Here is a 14,850-nt window from a genome sequence, read left to right as displayed (position 1 = left end):
TGTTTTAACTTTTACAAAAACTCCCCAAAATAAGATAATATTGACCGATTGTTTTTGGCTATGACGGAGTAACAACGGTTTGTAAACTCTGTTTTTATTTCACCTATAGTTGCTGGACAGTTATTTTTTTAAAAAATATGCTACAGTCGCAACACTATAATGGTGTATGTGATTTACTTAATTTATGTCATACTGTATACCTGTACTAAAGCACTTCACTTGATCATTTGGTACAGTTTAAAGCTCTTACTAAGCACTCCACAGAGTGTTCAATGCCGGGTCACACCTTGACTTGTGGCTTACCCCGGCGTTTCGACGCCAGGTTTCCCGGCTAGTTTCTAAAAATACAAGACGAATCAAAAACTTACAACTATAGTCATGTATATAATGAAAGTCAACAGCGTCCATAATTTTTAAACATTTTTTCCTAATGAACACATCAGGAAATTTATCAAAATCATAAGAATTATTCTTAATGAATGATACATATTAAATTTGATTGTTTTTTTTTAGATGTAAAAAATAATGATTTGAATTAGAATATAAATTGGCTGTGATGATGTATATATCTTTAATTCTTGTTGTCATCAATGTTCTTTTATCAGTGGCAGGTAAGTGAACTTGTGCAGAATATTTTCTTTCAGCTATAAACAAATTCTTCTTCTTCTTCTACATATGCTAGAAGTACATCTTTTGTAGCAGTTTGAATAGGCATTACTTATTTACACTCTTTTGTAGCCCTTGATGCACCTTCACAGTTCAAAAATGAAGAACAGCATCAGACAAGCCTCACATTTACTTGGAAACCTCCATATAAAGGAGGCCTTAAAAACAAAACTTCATTTAGCATTGATAACAATACCTTATTAAGTATTGACAATACCTTGTTAAGTATTGACAAGTATTACATTGAGTGTGCAAGAAGAAATGACAGAGAAATTGTGGTGGCAGAGTTTTCGGGAAGTACAACAAGAGGAACAGTTGATGGACTAGCTGTATATAGTATCTACTCTTGCAAGGTATACTTAAGTAGTAAAGTCTTTGAATGTTTACTTAAAGTTAATACTTTTAAAGATAAACCTTAGTCATTGTAAATATATTAGATTATATTTGTTTTTATCATGCCCTTTAAAATGTCTTATTTTCTGTAGATTCAAGCTACATTAGGAGGGTCCTGGAGTACATCCATTACTCAAAGAACATTAAAAGGAGGTATGTATTATTATGTCACTAGTCAATACGCCTGTAAAAAAAGCCACTTGCTCTCTCCAATAAACATGAGACCGAGATTATTGATACTGCTAGCTTAAAAATCTTAAAAAAAAAGTCAAGTAAATTGACGTCACAAAGGACCAACAAATATAAAAAAAAATGTCCTGTAAAATTAGGTCAAACCCAAGAAATATGATTTTTTTATAAAAAAGATTTATTTACGGCCAACAACAGCAGAAAACAATCACAAACTTCGAAAACATATAGCTATTTCACCCACTCTATTAGCTATAACTAATGATCACCTAACTTTGAGATATCAAAATAGAGACCCATTTGGAAAAAAATTTTCCATCTGGCAGTGTTTAAGCTTACCAATGTTAAAATAATAGTGGCCAAGCATCTGGTTTAAAAACGAAAGTTTGTTGGCAAAAAAACTATGAATAATTTGAGTTTTTCAGAATCTAGGGGTTAAAAAAAAGGAAAGCAACTTTTGAAATATAAAATCTTACCACATAAGTTAGTTGAAATAAAGCTAATTGTACTATATGAAACTGACTGGAAATTTTGCTGATAAGTATTTTGACTAAATTAAAAGTATTTCACTAAATAGTGACTAAAATTAAGAAACATCTAGGCTAAAGCAAGAATTATATCTTGTGGATACAAAAAATGTCTATGTCAATACCAGGACAGAATGTGTTGGAGAAAATTAGAAGGATGCAACAACAACGTATATACCAATGTAGCTATGATTATAATGTACTTTGGGACGCGGGAACCTGTTGAGTCGGGACTGGGGACTTGAGACTCGGGACGCGGGATCTTGATATCGGGACATTGGACGTAATGCACCAAAATTTAGATGATACAAAATACTGACCCACGCTATAATAAAAAAGATCATAAGTCAGCATTTTTTATAATGTTTGTTCTATAAAAAAAGTATTCCTACTGGAGTGTGAGTGCTTTGAAAAGGTGATTAAAAACACAACATTTACAAGATGATACATTTTAGATCTTTAAAAAGCTTAAAAGTAAGATAATTTTAAAATAATAAAAGATGAAATTTTACTGATTTGCTCTTTTCTCCTGCAAAAAAAAAACTATAGTTTATATTAACCCGGAGTGAATTCAAAATTAAACACAAGTAAATACAATCTTTTTTCATATCGGGATAAAGTCTTTTTGTGTTTTAAGTGTTTTTCGTTTCAGCCTCAATATTTTTAATTTTTTAACCAATATCAGCCTCAAATATTCTTGAAATATTCTTAGCATGACTACACATAAAAACATATAATCAGCTTTGATATAACAAGATTGCTCTAATTTTCTAGAGTAAGTTTGACGTGTAATAGACACATTACGTTGTTGCTTTCGTACTGATGAAGAAGTTCAGTTTACGTGATATATAATAAGAAACAAATTTTAATATCTGGAGTAAAAATTAGAGCTTGGACATATTCTTAGGATATTCTTAATTTTTGTTCCATTTTTCAACCTCAATATTCTTATAGAGTATTGTCATATAAAGAAAACGTGTGTACACTCTTTTGTTCACAAGATGAAGAACGTCACACTTATAAAAACCTTAACACCGTTTGTCAGTGTGATATCAACAAAAAATCCTGCATTCATATTCTTCTCTTTGCTTAAAAACATTGTGGTAGGTGTTTACGATTCATGACACATTTTGAATGGTGCGTAAAACCAGACAACGCTTTGTGTATAATTTTGATTTTACCTTTCTTAGTTTTTATCATTTAATATTCTTTTTTACAGTTTCTTTTTTATTCTTTGTTCAATGTGTTTATATTTTGGAAACACGCTTTGTGTATAATTTTTATTTCTATTTTACATCTCTTTTTTACAATTTCTATTTATTCCTTGTTAAAACGTGTATATTTTTTAAAACACACATTGGGAATGACTACCATCGACTTATCTTATTTTCTATCCAACGGTCCTGATTTTACACATTCGATACAGAGTCCCTTGAAACTGTTAAAATATGTATTTTCCAGGATCCTGCATCCCGCATCCGGAGTCCTGTGTCCTGCGTCCCCACTTAACAGGGTCCCGCGTCCCGCGTCCCACTTTTTCCAATATGCCAGAAAAATTATGGAGATTTGCACTTTAACTTAAGAAAAGTAAATTGATGTTAGAAAGATAAAAATATATATACCAACATAAAAATTTGCCTGGTTTTTAAAATTTAACTTGACTTTTAGTTTGTGATTAGCATATTGATTACACCTTGCCTTAGTTGCTCTGGGAAAAGGAATAAATTTTTGATTGCATTATTTCAAAGCCTGACAGTGGTATATTTTCATTCCATAGCTCCTCAATATTATATGGTGCATTTTTGTTAGCAACAGCAACATGTCATGCATTTGATTGTCTTCTATTTGCAACCACTCAAGATTTTGCTTTTGTTAAGCAAGAGCTTACCTTTTAACATCTTGAGCACGTTTATTACAGCCTAATCATCATTTTGTGCTTAGCGTGCAACAGCTTGTCTTTCAGCATTTCCTGCATGTCTTTTAATGGATTGCTCATTATTTTCAGCATTACAATATGCCTGCCTAACAGCATCACTGTGATGTCTGTTGTCACAAAAAGACACATCAAATAATTGATACATGTGGCCTTCTTGTGAAAGTTCAGTTTGTGATAAATGCCTGAAACTTGACCCATAATTATACCTATTGACCCTCAGGGAGACACAACACAAACCTAAGCATTAGTTAATAGTTTTCAGCCATGTACAGGGTTTCTATTGTTATTATCCTCTAATAGGCTAGACATGGCAAAAAATAATTTAAACACAATCAGACAATCTATAGGTAGCTAGTTATAAGAACCATAAATTCAGAAAAAAGAATTAGGTAGCTAACAGAACATTTGCAAAGAGAGTATGCGAAAAAAGTAACATATTAGCAACTGTTGATTCCTTATTTTAAATTAAAACTTCTTTCAATAAAATAAGCTTTTTTGCACACCTTCCACATTTATTTCTGAAACTTTTATTTTTTAAAAACCTCTCTCTTTTCTTGGACATACACAAAATTTATATCTTTTTCTTTTAATTGAAATTGACTTCTTAACATTTGTTTTAATTGTCAAAAAAAACTTGAATATTTTGCCAAAAAAATTTCGAACATTATTTTAATTATGTGATTGCAAAATGAAATAAAGAAACTTGCAGCTTATCTTGAAAAAGAAGACATACTGCATAGCTATTATAAAATCATATTATTATATGGATAAGTTTTTTTTAGTTATACTTTTTTTGGTTATCTTAACTATTTTTAGCTCCATGCATGCAACCACTCGGAATGGAAAATAGTATCATACCTGATAACAGATTAACTTTGTCTAATTTTTCTTTCATTGGTATGAAAATTTCTAATGCTCGATTAAACAGTCCATCCATGTGGTGCAGTAGATATGCTTACGTACAAATTGATTTGGGAAGAATTATGACAATTACTGGTCTTGTGATACAAGGTAATACGCAAGGGGTGGCAAATGTGAACATCAAGTATGGTATAACAGATCCAAATAATTTAGTTGACTTGTGGGAAGAAAGGATAACTGATAGTAGTAATAAAAGAAGGGTAAATTCTTTTTAAGTATTTTTTGCATGTGTTAATTGTTCATGTAGCATTAAATATTCGACTTTGCAGTGGTCTAACTAAAAAGTTTACTATTTACACACATACAAGACACTCATCCAGTCCCAAAAGTTTTATTTTGGATTTAAAAATAAGCTGGATTATTTTTTTATAAATAATGTTGCAAAACTAAAATAACAAATGTTTGCCTTTTCTGATTGTTTTTACAAAAATAAAAATTACTTGCGATCTAAGCTCACAACTAAAATTTTTCCTTTTAAAAAATTACTTACTTATAACATCATTGTAAATCAATATTATCTTATCAATTACCATAATGTGTATAATTTGTTATGATGATTTTAAAACAAATTACCACATGTTAATAAGTTATCAAAAGTAACTATGCTATATTCAACTTTACATTTTTGTTACAGATCATTAATTCTAATTTCATTAAAAAAAACTGCAAAAGAAAGTTTCAAACAAAAACCTGTGAAAAATTCTTTAAAAAACATTTTAAATCTCTGTATGTTTATTATCACAAAATAATTAGTTATCAATTTCATTAAAAAGACCCCAACAATCATTTAAAACTTAAAACGGAAAACAATAATAACGTGACTTTTTAGATTAGCAACTATTCCTAAATAAACTAATGGAATCACTTTATTTTCTCTCATGATTTTTTTAACCAAATAAAATTGAAAACAAAACTTTTATAATAACCTGCAACACATTAAGAACGTTAACAAGTAAAGACTAACTCTGGTATACCAATAACTCATTTTATTTTTAATAATAATTTTCCAATATAAAATTAATTGTTTGCAAGGTAAATTTAGGATAAATTCTCGCTATAAGGAAGATTTTAATATTTACAAATAGAAAATGTTAAATTTTAAAACACTACCAGCTGCTTAATCATGCTAGTTAATCATGGTAGTCTACACTTTCCGAATTGAACTTTGCCTGCACTTTGTTGAAGTAAATTTAAAAAATTTATTTAAATATGGAGGAATAATTACCTTAGTACCCTTAATATTGAAATTAATTACCTTAGTACCCTTAATATTGAAATTAAGAATACCACTTGAAATACTGAATGTTCACATAAAAATAAATATTTTGTTGATGTATGGTACATCAACTGTTGTTTTAGCAGTGGTATTGTTTAACCTATCTTTATTTATTTGAAGAAATTATTTTATTTTATTATGTCATGCTTAAATTATTTGTTTGCTTTAACTCAACTTTATTCAAAAACGTTTTGCACATCAAGTCTGAATTCTTTTCAGTATATTCTTTTTTAGGAGAGCTTTTTGATAGTGTGCTTATGTGTATGAAACAATTTAGCTGCGCTATTATCAGTATGACCAAATTGTATAATGCAGCATGTCTTAAAGAATGCTAAAATACTTAACATATATTTATTGCTACATGTTTATTTGGTGAAGTAACTAGTTATTTTTCACAAAAACCATTTCCCTTACATACAAAGCATAAATTTTTTCCTTAGGTTTAAGGCTGCTTAACAGTTTTTATGCACTGATTGACTAACCCCATATTTATTGTACTTTGTACTTTGTGTCAATCATTATTATAGACAATCATTATTATAGGCTGCCTTTCCCTTACATACAAAGCATAACTTTTTTCCTTAGGTTTAGGGCTGATTAAAACTTTTTATGCTCTGATTGACTAACCCTATCTTTATTAGTGCTTTGTGTCAATGCAAATTTCTCATTTTTATAGTTTCGCCCTAATATTCCAACCATGTTTTCGTGAAAAAAATTGTAGATGGCGTATTTTATAGAACTTTGCATATCCTGGCAACAAATACACAAAACGGCACTGGTTTTATCAAAATGCATTTACAGCCCATCATGTTCGCATCTACCCAGTTGAGCAAAGCATAGTTGTGTGTATGAAAGTTGAATTATATGGATGTTCAGAGAGTAAGTTGTTTATTTTGTAACATGCCAATATATTGCACAGATTAAAGAACATTTGATGACAGAGGAGGATTCCAGGGCCTCCTGATGACCACTTAGTGGACCTCGGATTAGAGGTGCCCCGCCTGGCAGTCTTGGTCATGAATATTTGCACCAGCGTGCAGTGGTACGTACGGCTACACTAATACAGGCGTGCGATCAGTATTGCACGCCTACCTTATGATTTTGGCGTGCAATTATTACATTCAGGAGAGCGGCAGTGCGGAGTTTTTGAAGCATTGTTTTTTACTTTTTATTTGCTTCTTTTTCGTTTGTTGACTTATTTATTTCAGCAACAAAATGTTTACAAACCATGTTCACAACAAGCTGCCATATTGAATGAAGCATGTGAAAAATGAATAACCAACTTTGATCCAGACCCCAAACAACCAAGTAGTAAATGCAGGCTCCTCATTTTGAGGTACGCAATCGCGTTCCTACGCCCTATCGTGTACCTAAATTATGTGAGGTACGGGAATAACCACGTACCTCCGTTAATAGATTACTTTTAGATCTAAGAATTATTGAATAATCCTGGTCCTTTTAATCCATAAGCAAGTCTATTCATAGCCAACTTGCCAATCCTAGCTAATTCACTGACTCCTGACTTAGTTAAAAGAACTACGTAGACATAAATCTCTTTTGCCTGGCCCCGTCGTCGTTGGTAACCAGGTCTTACCAAGAAATCCAGCCATGCGGTTCTTAACTAATGCAGAGGTGAACGCCGACGGAGCACGGATAAAGCAAGTCTGCAAATATGCACTTACAGGCGGAATAGACATTTTATCATGGATTTAATGGATGCAAGTGTTATTTAAACAATTTTAAAAATGAAACCCGCGTGCTGTTGTCTCTATAAATAAGTTTTGGTATATATTTTTAACGAACTAAAAGATTTTTTATACATCGCTGTCTGTTTCATAACTATCACTACTCTCGTTACTCTCTTCATTGTCGCTCTTGCGTGTATCGTGATCCATACCTGTTACTAGAACAGGTGTCTCCATGCTGCCAAACCTCCTCTTCTGCATGTATGAATCGACTGCGCTGTTCAAAATTTCTTCTTTCTTTCCATCACTCCACAGGGAGTTATTCCCAGCAATTAACAATGACTTGATCCGACAATAAAATCGTTAGTGTACTAAACACACGCTCCACGGATGAATTTGAGCTGGAAAGACAAAGCACCAGTTCGACGACGAGTAGAATGTTGGGAAATTCCTGTTTCTCTTACACCATCATTTTTTCCCAAACTGTCGATGCCTTCACATTTTTGTAAAAATTATTGATGGTGAATCGCAGCGCTTTCCACTCTTGAAAGACAAAAAAACGGTTGTTTGATCTTTGATCGACGGGTGGTTTATTTCATTCGAAACTGATGGATCAAATAAATTTGTTAATTCAACTCACGAAAAAAAAAGAAAGTAAACATAAAATGAACATGTCACTAACTAAAAATTATTCAAGCAGCAGAAAAATTGCGGTGCCTTTCGATTCGTAATAATGATCGACAAGAATGTATATCGTATTAAAAAGAAGTCCAGAAGTTCTCTCTCCCACTTGACAGAGCAGGCCATAATTAAGCCCTGCCCTCGGTTTGGTGAGAAGAAATGTTCTGCGAAGACTCTCAATTGAGTTTCCTGTACAGTTCTGCTTTGCATTAAACTGTGCCTGTGACAAGCATTTTTGAAGCATATCACCGGCGACATCTGCGATATTCAACTTAATAATGCCCTGACCTTCGGTTCGTAAATAGCATTTCCATTTGTCATCGTCTTAAGGAGATCAATACAAGGGTAATGAAGAACTTTTTTGCCAGCTGAAAAACAAAAAAAATATTATCGACGCAATGCCAACGCAAAACATTTGAAATGTATCGCACGTCAGCAATTTTAATGAAGGTGGGTATTTAATAGAAATACATTTTAGAGATACATTCTAACGCGGAAGAACAATTATGTATTGGGTAAAGTTTGGGTAAGGGATTAATCTAAAATAGCTCAGTTCTGCTTGGCGTGTGTACGAAGTAGAACGAGGCGTGTGATAAAGAGCACGCCCGAATTTCACATGCCGTGTGAGGAGGTGTGCGCGTGCGATCGCACGCCATTTATGACCAAGACTGCCTGGAATCCTGACACCCCTTGGTTGAGGCTTTGGGGCGAAACCGTTTGGTGTCAAGGTTGGTATTGTGAAATCTTTTGTTGTGTGTGTGTGTGTGTGTGTGTGTGTGTGTTTCTTTTTTTTCTTCACTGTGTTTGTGTCTCCTGCCAAAAGGAAGTTTAACTGTCTTCTTGGGAGTAACTTTGGAGGAACAAAACCTCTATGATTTAACCCTAAAACTTAACAGGTTGAGTATTTCATTGCGCTTTGCTGCAATGTTCAAAATTTTCATCTCCTTTATGTGTTATAATATCTTTGATTTCTGCATTCTTCTATGGTGCCAGGTTTCACCAAATCTAGAGATTAAAATATTTTAATTTGCACACAGCTATAAACTCGGCTTGAGTACGTCATCCCTATGTACATAATGCTTAACCTGAATAAGTATATAGACAAAATAGGTGTTTGTTTTAGACTGAATTTCTAAAATTATTTTAGATCTGTAGAGTCTATATATAAATCATTGCTAACGGTTCCATTAATAATTTAGCGAAATACTAACAGATTTTTCGTACTATATTTTATTAGATGACAAGTACTTTATAGGCATTGCATACATTTCAATTCTATTAAATTGGCTTGTTTAGTTGTTTTTGTTTTCAACATTTGTTATCTTTATTTAGCATGTTCATCTTTGATGAAATCAGACTTTAATCCGAAAATGAATGGTACCACCACAGTGTTGTCACCAAACTTATATTCTTCTAACTCTTGGTGTTCATCAGCTGGAGAGTTCTTAAGATATGATTTTGGCATGGAGGTTACATTGACTGGTATACTTGTTCAAACTAATGCAACAAAACCTGTGCATAATTTTCAAGTGCGATTTGGTAATAATTTAAAGTCTTTAAGAATTGTCAAAAGAAGAGCACCTCACAAGGTATTAAATTCTTTGTAACATTAACAGTTGTTTTTACCGACTTTCCTGTCTTATACACACACTACAAAAATGTAAACAATGCAAAAATGCAACTGTAATTCAATAATTTATCTTTATGTTATTATACCTTGTGTGTGTGTGTGCATGATGAGGCCATGGCACAAAAATCATGGATCATTTTCTTATGTTTCTTGGGTTGTCTCTTCTCCAAATTAATCCTGAATAAAGTTCTCAAAGAAGGCATGCCAATATTTACTTATCATGAGGTTAGCTTAAAGCTTATTTGTTCTTCTATATTTTCCATTTTTGTATTCTGGGACCGAGGTTGCTTCCCTTTATAAAAAACTATTGCATTCGAATATGAATATTTCGAATCTAAAATGTAAAAAGCAAAACTGTGTTGTCAAACGAGTATATAAAGTTAATATTGCTGTCAGAAATATTTTTCCAAAGTCACAAAGAGAACTGATTGGAAATGTATCAGACAATTGTATACATTTTCAATTGGTTCTCTTTGGGATGAAGTGAAGTTTAGTAATCGAAGTAAGAAACTGATTGGATTTTTTTTGTTTAGAGTATCTGGTATAAAATTGTGTTGTTTAGAGTATCTGGTACAAAAATGGATTTAGGTGTATCACGATTGTTTAGCCATTTTAACTTTTAGAGCTAAACTTTCCTTTGAATATTAAGTTCCTTGTTGTGAAAATATTTTCTTTAAGAATTTTTTGTTGTAAGAATGTACTCTGACCAATGGGTCAAAAGTTCAAAGACTTTGTTGAATGGGCAGCTTCAAACAATGATTTGTTACCTGTATGACATGACATGCCTTCTAGATTTGTATTCAACACATTCATTTATCACATTCTTTACCCATATGCATGTATCAATACCATTAACAAAAGCTAGTGTCTCAGCAGCAAGAGTGCTACGCACAACTCTCTTAATCTTTTTAGACTGCCATGTGATAGGTGCCATAAGATTCTCAACACCTTTCCGGAAAATAAAAATCCCACTTTGAAAGTGCCCAAATGAAGCATCAGAATATAAGATCAGTTGTAATGGAAGCGTAAGCTTCCCAAATTTCAAGGAAATGTTGGGATCTAATTTCAACTTTTTTACCACTTTATTGGCTCTCATGACATCATCAACTACTGCACAAATACTGCAGCTGGCACACATCAAATGAAATGCCAGGCCTTGATTGCGATGACATCCGGTTTAGTTGCCCACATATGCATCGGAAGTTTGATAGTTGTTTCACTTCATGTGATAGTTGTCGATGTCTGTCTGTTGTGTTTTGCATCTTGACCAGTTCCATACCTGCCACATAGTTCTTTTGGTCATAGTTAATATTGACACCAACATATTTAAAATTGGAGTAATCTTCAGATCCAATGAGAAAAGTTTCTCTGATAGGCGAAATGACCTTCACTTGAAAATCATGGGATCCTCCCCATAGAAAATCATCAACATGTATTACAATCAATCCTTAGCAGCAGTCATCTTTAATCCAATAAAATAATGCTTCATCATATAAAGACATTCTCAACCCCAAGCCGATTAGCTCTTCCTTCACACGTAGTTACCAAGCTTTGAAGCATCAGCAAGGCCAAATACAACTTTATTTAATTTCCAAACACACACCCGTTGTCATTGACAGAAAATCCAGAACAACGGCCAGGAAAATTAAAGAAACCATCAACAGTGTAGAACGTAACAAACACATAAACAGCATCTCCTATCAACTTCCTAAAATTTGGTTACCAGCCCTACAGAAGAAGCAGATACCTACATCTGGGTCCAAAAATGTTAATTATCGTAATTAACTGTAATTATCAGCTCGTTTCTGATTGATTAATTTTTCTGCAATTATATAAATACATGGGAGAAGGATCTTCTGAAACGTCGCCTACTAAACTATCATGTTCAAGAAATGATAAACTTTCCACAGTAATATGAATACTGAACAGACAAACCAAAATAATATCTTCAATAACACACCTGTTGTATTTGCTTCCTTTGGGGGCTTTATGATAACCTCTCTGTCAATCTGGTTGCCTTGAAGAAATGCCGTCCTTGACATCTAAGGTGTGACATTTCCATTCATAGGTTGCTAACATCATAATTACAAAGCAAAGACTTTCTTTTGAAAAAGCTGGGGAGTCCTTAGTCAGATTTTTGACCTCTTCTTCTTCGAAACCTCTTTGACCAAACGAGCTCTAACTGTTTTGTAGCCCTCTATATTCTTTGTTGTGACCACCCATCTTGTGGATATTGTATATTGACCCTTTTCTTCTATGTTGGAGAAAACTTTGTTGTCTTCCCAATTGCCTAATTCTTTATACTTTGCATTTAGGACCTCATCTGTAACAGTTGCTTAAGTCGATAATTGTATTTCTTCAGTTTCGTTTGCTCAACAACAGGTTGCCAGTCACTCACACATCTTTTAAAATCTAACCAATTTATTTCACCTGTGTCTTCATTTTGGACATTTAAACAGCTACCATACTGTCTGCCTTCTTTTCCTTTTCTGCTCACTTTTCCTGCTCTGCTGTGGATAATCCCCTTGCCCATTCACTGTCAGGAGTTAGCTTGTAAATTATTTTTGTCTTCAACTTTGGTATTCCTTGGACTGTTGACGAATTTCTAACATTTCGATTGGTTGTGATTTCATTTGTTGATATCTTTTGTGTTGTTGTTTCATTCATTGAGACATCGTCTGATGTTGTTTGTTACTGTCAAAATCATCTGTACCAACACATTCACCAAAAACGTTATCACGTTCAAGCGGAATGCAATTGTTCACTTGTGTAGTTGTCACTTCAGTACTCCTTTCCGTGTTTTGTAAAGGTTTTTGTGAATGCAAAACGTGGTCCAACTTCTGCAAGCGACACATGTGTACTGCAACATAACTTCCACCGTGTTTTACAAGGACTTGCTTATTCTCCTGTGCAATTACAGTGCCTGGTCCATGTCATTTTTTACTGTCTTTCCTCTTATAGAAAACTCTATCTCCATTGATATATCGCTCATCATTGTAACACTGAACATTATACCTCAATGCTCTTCGTTTACGTTCAGAAGACTCTGCTGCTATAAAGGCTCTTCGTGATGCATGCATTACAGCAAGGTTATGGGCCACGGTTTTCCTTAAAACTCTGTCATTCATAGCTAGCAAATGATCAGTGAGGATGCAGGGATAGTTGTGATTTTTACCATAAACAAGTTGATTTGGTGAGAATCCCTTGTTGTTTGGTAAAGAATCATACCATTGTGTCGTTCACATAGTCCATTTTACCAAGGACTTTCAGCTGCATCTGTTGAAAACCCCATGTTAAGCTGCTCACACAATTTTTCATACACTTTGTTAACAAATTCTCCACCATTATCACCTAGAAACTTCCTTAGTTGACCAAATCGGGCTAACCAAATTTCAAAAATAATATCTGTTATTACATCTTTGTCTTTTACTGATGAAAATCTGGTAAAAACATCTGTGATATGGATAAACCATAATGATTGCGAAAGTTGCACAAGATCTAGAGCCACACACTAGTTAAATTCTGATGACATTGGTAAGCCAACAATAGGGCGCAGTCTTGGTTTTCTGTATTTGATGCACATTTCACAAGAATTTGAGACTCCATCGATGACTTTCATAACTTAACTTCAGTAAGAAGGAATTAGATGCTCTGATGAGAGATTTTAATTTTTCAGCACTTGGATGGCAAAAGTGACGATGAAGTTTGAAAATCTTACTTTTTCTTGATTTTCCACTTGCACAAACAAAGGCAACCTGGGGTAACAAGTGGTCATGTCTATTTCTATCCATCTCTATTATGTTGTTGTTCAAAGGTATGCAATAGTGACCTGTAGTGGTAAATTTTAAAGGATGGTATTCTCCAAACATTGTAACTAAATCGTTGCTAATATCTAGAACTACCTCTGCTTTTTCATGGAAGCTTGACTCAATAACAAAGGAATTTCATTTAGGACAAATGCTGTCTCCAGGACGAGGATAATTTGTCTGATGATGATGTTGTAGAAGGGCCAGCTATGCAGATCAAGACAGAATGGGTAGTGGAGGCTATTAGGAAATTGAAGATTGGCAAGGCTGCAGGAGTATCAGGTATTGTTGCAGAGATGGTAAAAGCTTCTGGATATATTGGAGTTGAGCTTATTACAAGTCTTGCTAACCAGATTATAAAGGATGGTGCTATTCCGAGTGAGTGGCAGTCGAGTGTAATAGTGAATTGTTTCAAGGGAAAGGGTGATGTATTAGAAAGGGGTAACTATAGAGGTTTGAAGTTGGTTGATCAAGTAATGAAAGTTATTGAAAGAGTGATTGATAAGTTACTTAGAGAAAGAATTGATATAGATAAGATGCAATTTGGTTTTGTTCCAGGGCGTGGCACTACAGATGCAATATTTTTACTCAGACAGCTTCAGGAAAAGTATTTAGGAAAGAGAAAGAATCTCTATTTTGCAGATTGTAGATTTAGAGAAAGCTTTTGATAGAGTGCCACGTAAAGTTATTTGGTGGGCTATGAGAAAATTAGGTGTGGATGAGTGGCTAGTTACGATGGTACAGTCTATGTACAGCAATGCTAGAAGTCGTGTCAGGATTAACGTATTACTTAGTGATGAATTTAGTGTAAATGTTGGTGTACATCAGGGTTCTGTACTTAGTCCTTTATTGTTTATTCTAGTCTAAAAAGCGCTGTCGATGGAGTTCAGAACAGGTTGTCCATGGGAGTTATTGTATGCAGATGATTTGGTTCTCATAGCAGAGTCGATGGAAGAATTAGTTAAAAAGTTTGAGAAGTGGAAAAAAGGACTAGAAGAGAAAGGGCTAAAGGTAAACACAGCAAAGTCTAAAGTCATGATTAGTAGCATTGCAGCCAAGTGTGACCTTGTAGTTGGAAAGTGGCCTTGTGGAGTTTGCAGGAAAGGGGTTGATAGTAACTCAATTTTTTGTCAGACTTGC

The 14,850-nt window shown here is 33.7% G+C and overlaps 1 protein-coding gene across 3 annotated transcripts in view; it reads left to right on the top strand.

The window, feature by feature from the left end:
• The first annotated feature begins 507 nt into the window (after window positions 1-507).
• The window catches only part of LOC130629668 (uncharacterized), a 53,618-nt gene continuing 39,275 nt past the window's right edge, over window positions 508-14,850 (top strand). For 2 of the 3 annotated variants that reach the window (XM_057442948.1, XM_057442950.1), the window contains exons 1-6: window positions 508-611; window positions 739-1,019; window positions 1,152-1,212; window positions 4,528-4,832; window positions 6,646-6,787; window positions 9,607-9,863. In XM_057442948.1, the coding sequence (XP_057298931.1) occupies window positions 557-611; window positions 739-1,019; window positions 1,152-1,212; window positions 4,528-4,832; window positions 6,646-6,787; window positions 9,607-9,863 (1,101 nt within the window). In that variant the 5' untranslated portion in view covers window positions 508-556. Of the gene's footprint in view, window positions 612-738; window positions 1,020-1,151; window positions 1,213-4,527; window positions 4,833-6,645; window positions 6,788-9,606; window positions 9,864-14,850 lie in introns of those variants that run through there. The other variant, XM_057442949.1, reaches the window with a different exon arrangement.

The sequence above is a fragment of the Hydractinia symbiolongicarpus genome, chromosome 2 (genome assembly GCF_029227915.1).
Source record: "Hydractinia symbiolongicarpus strain clone_291-10 chromosome 2, HSymV2.1, whole genome shotgun sequence".
Classification (NCBI taxonomy): Eukaryota; Metazoa; Cnidaria; class Hydrozoa; order Anthoathecata; family Hydractiniidae; genus Hydractinia; species Hydractinia symbiolongicarpus.
Note: the sequence above shows the minus strand (reverse complement) of the source record. Positions and strands in the feature narration are given on the sequence as shown.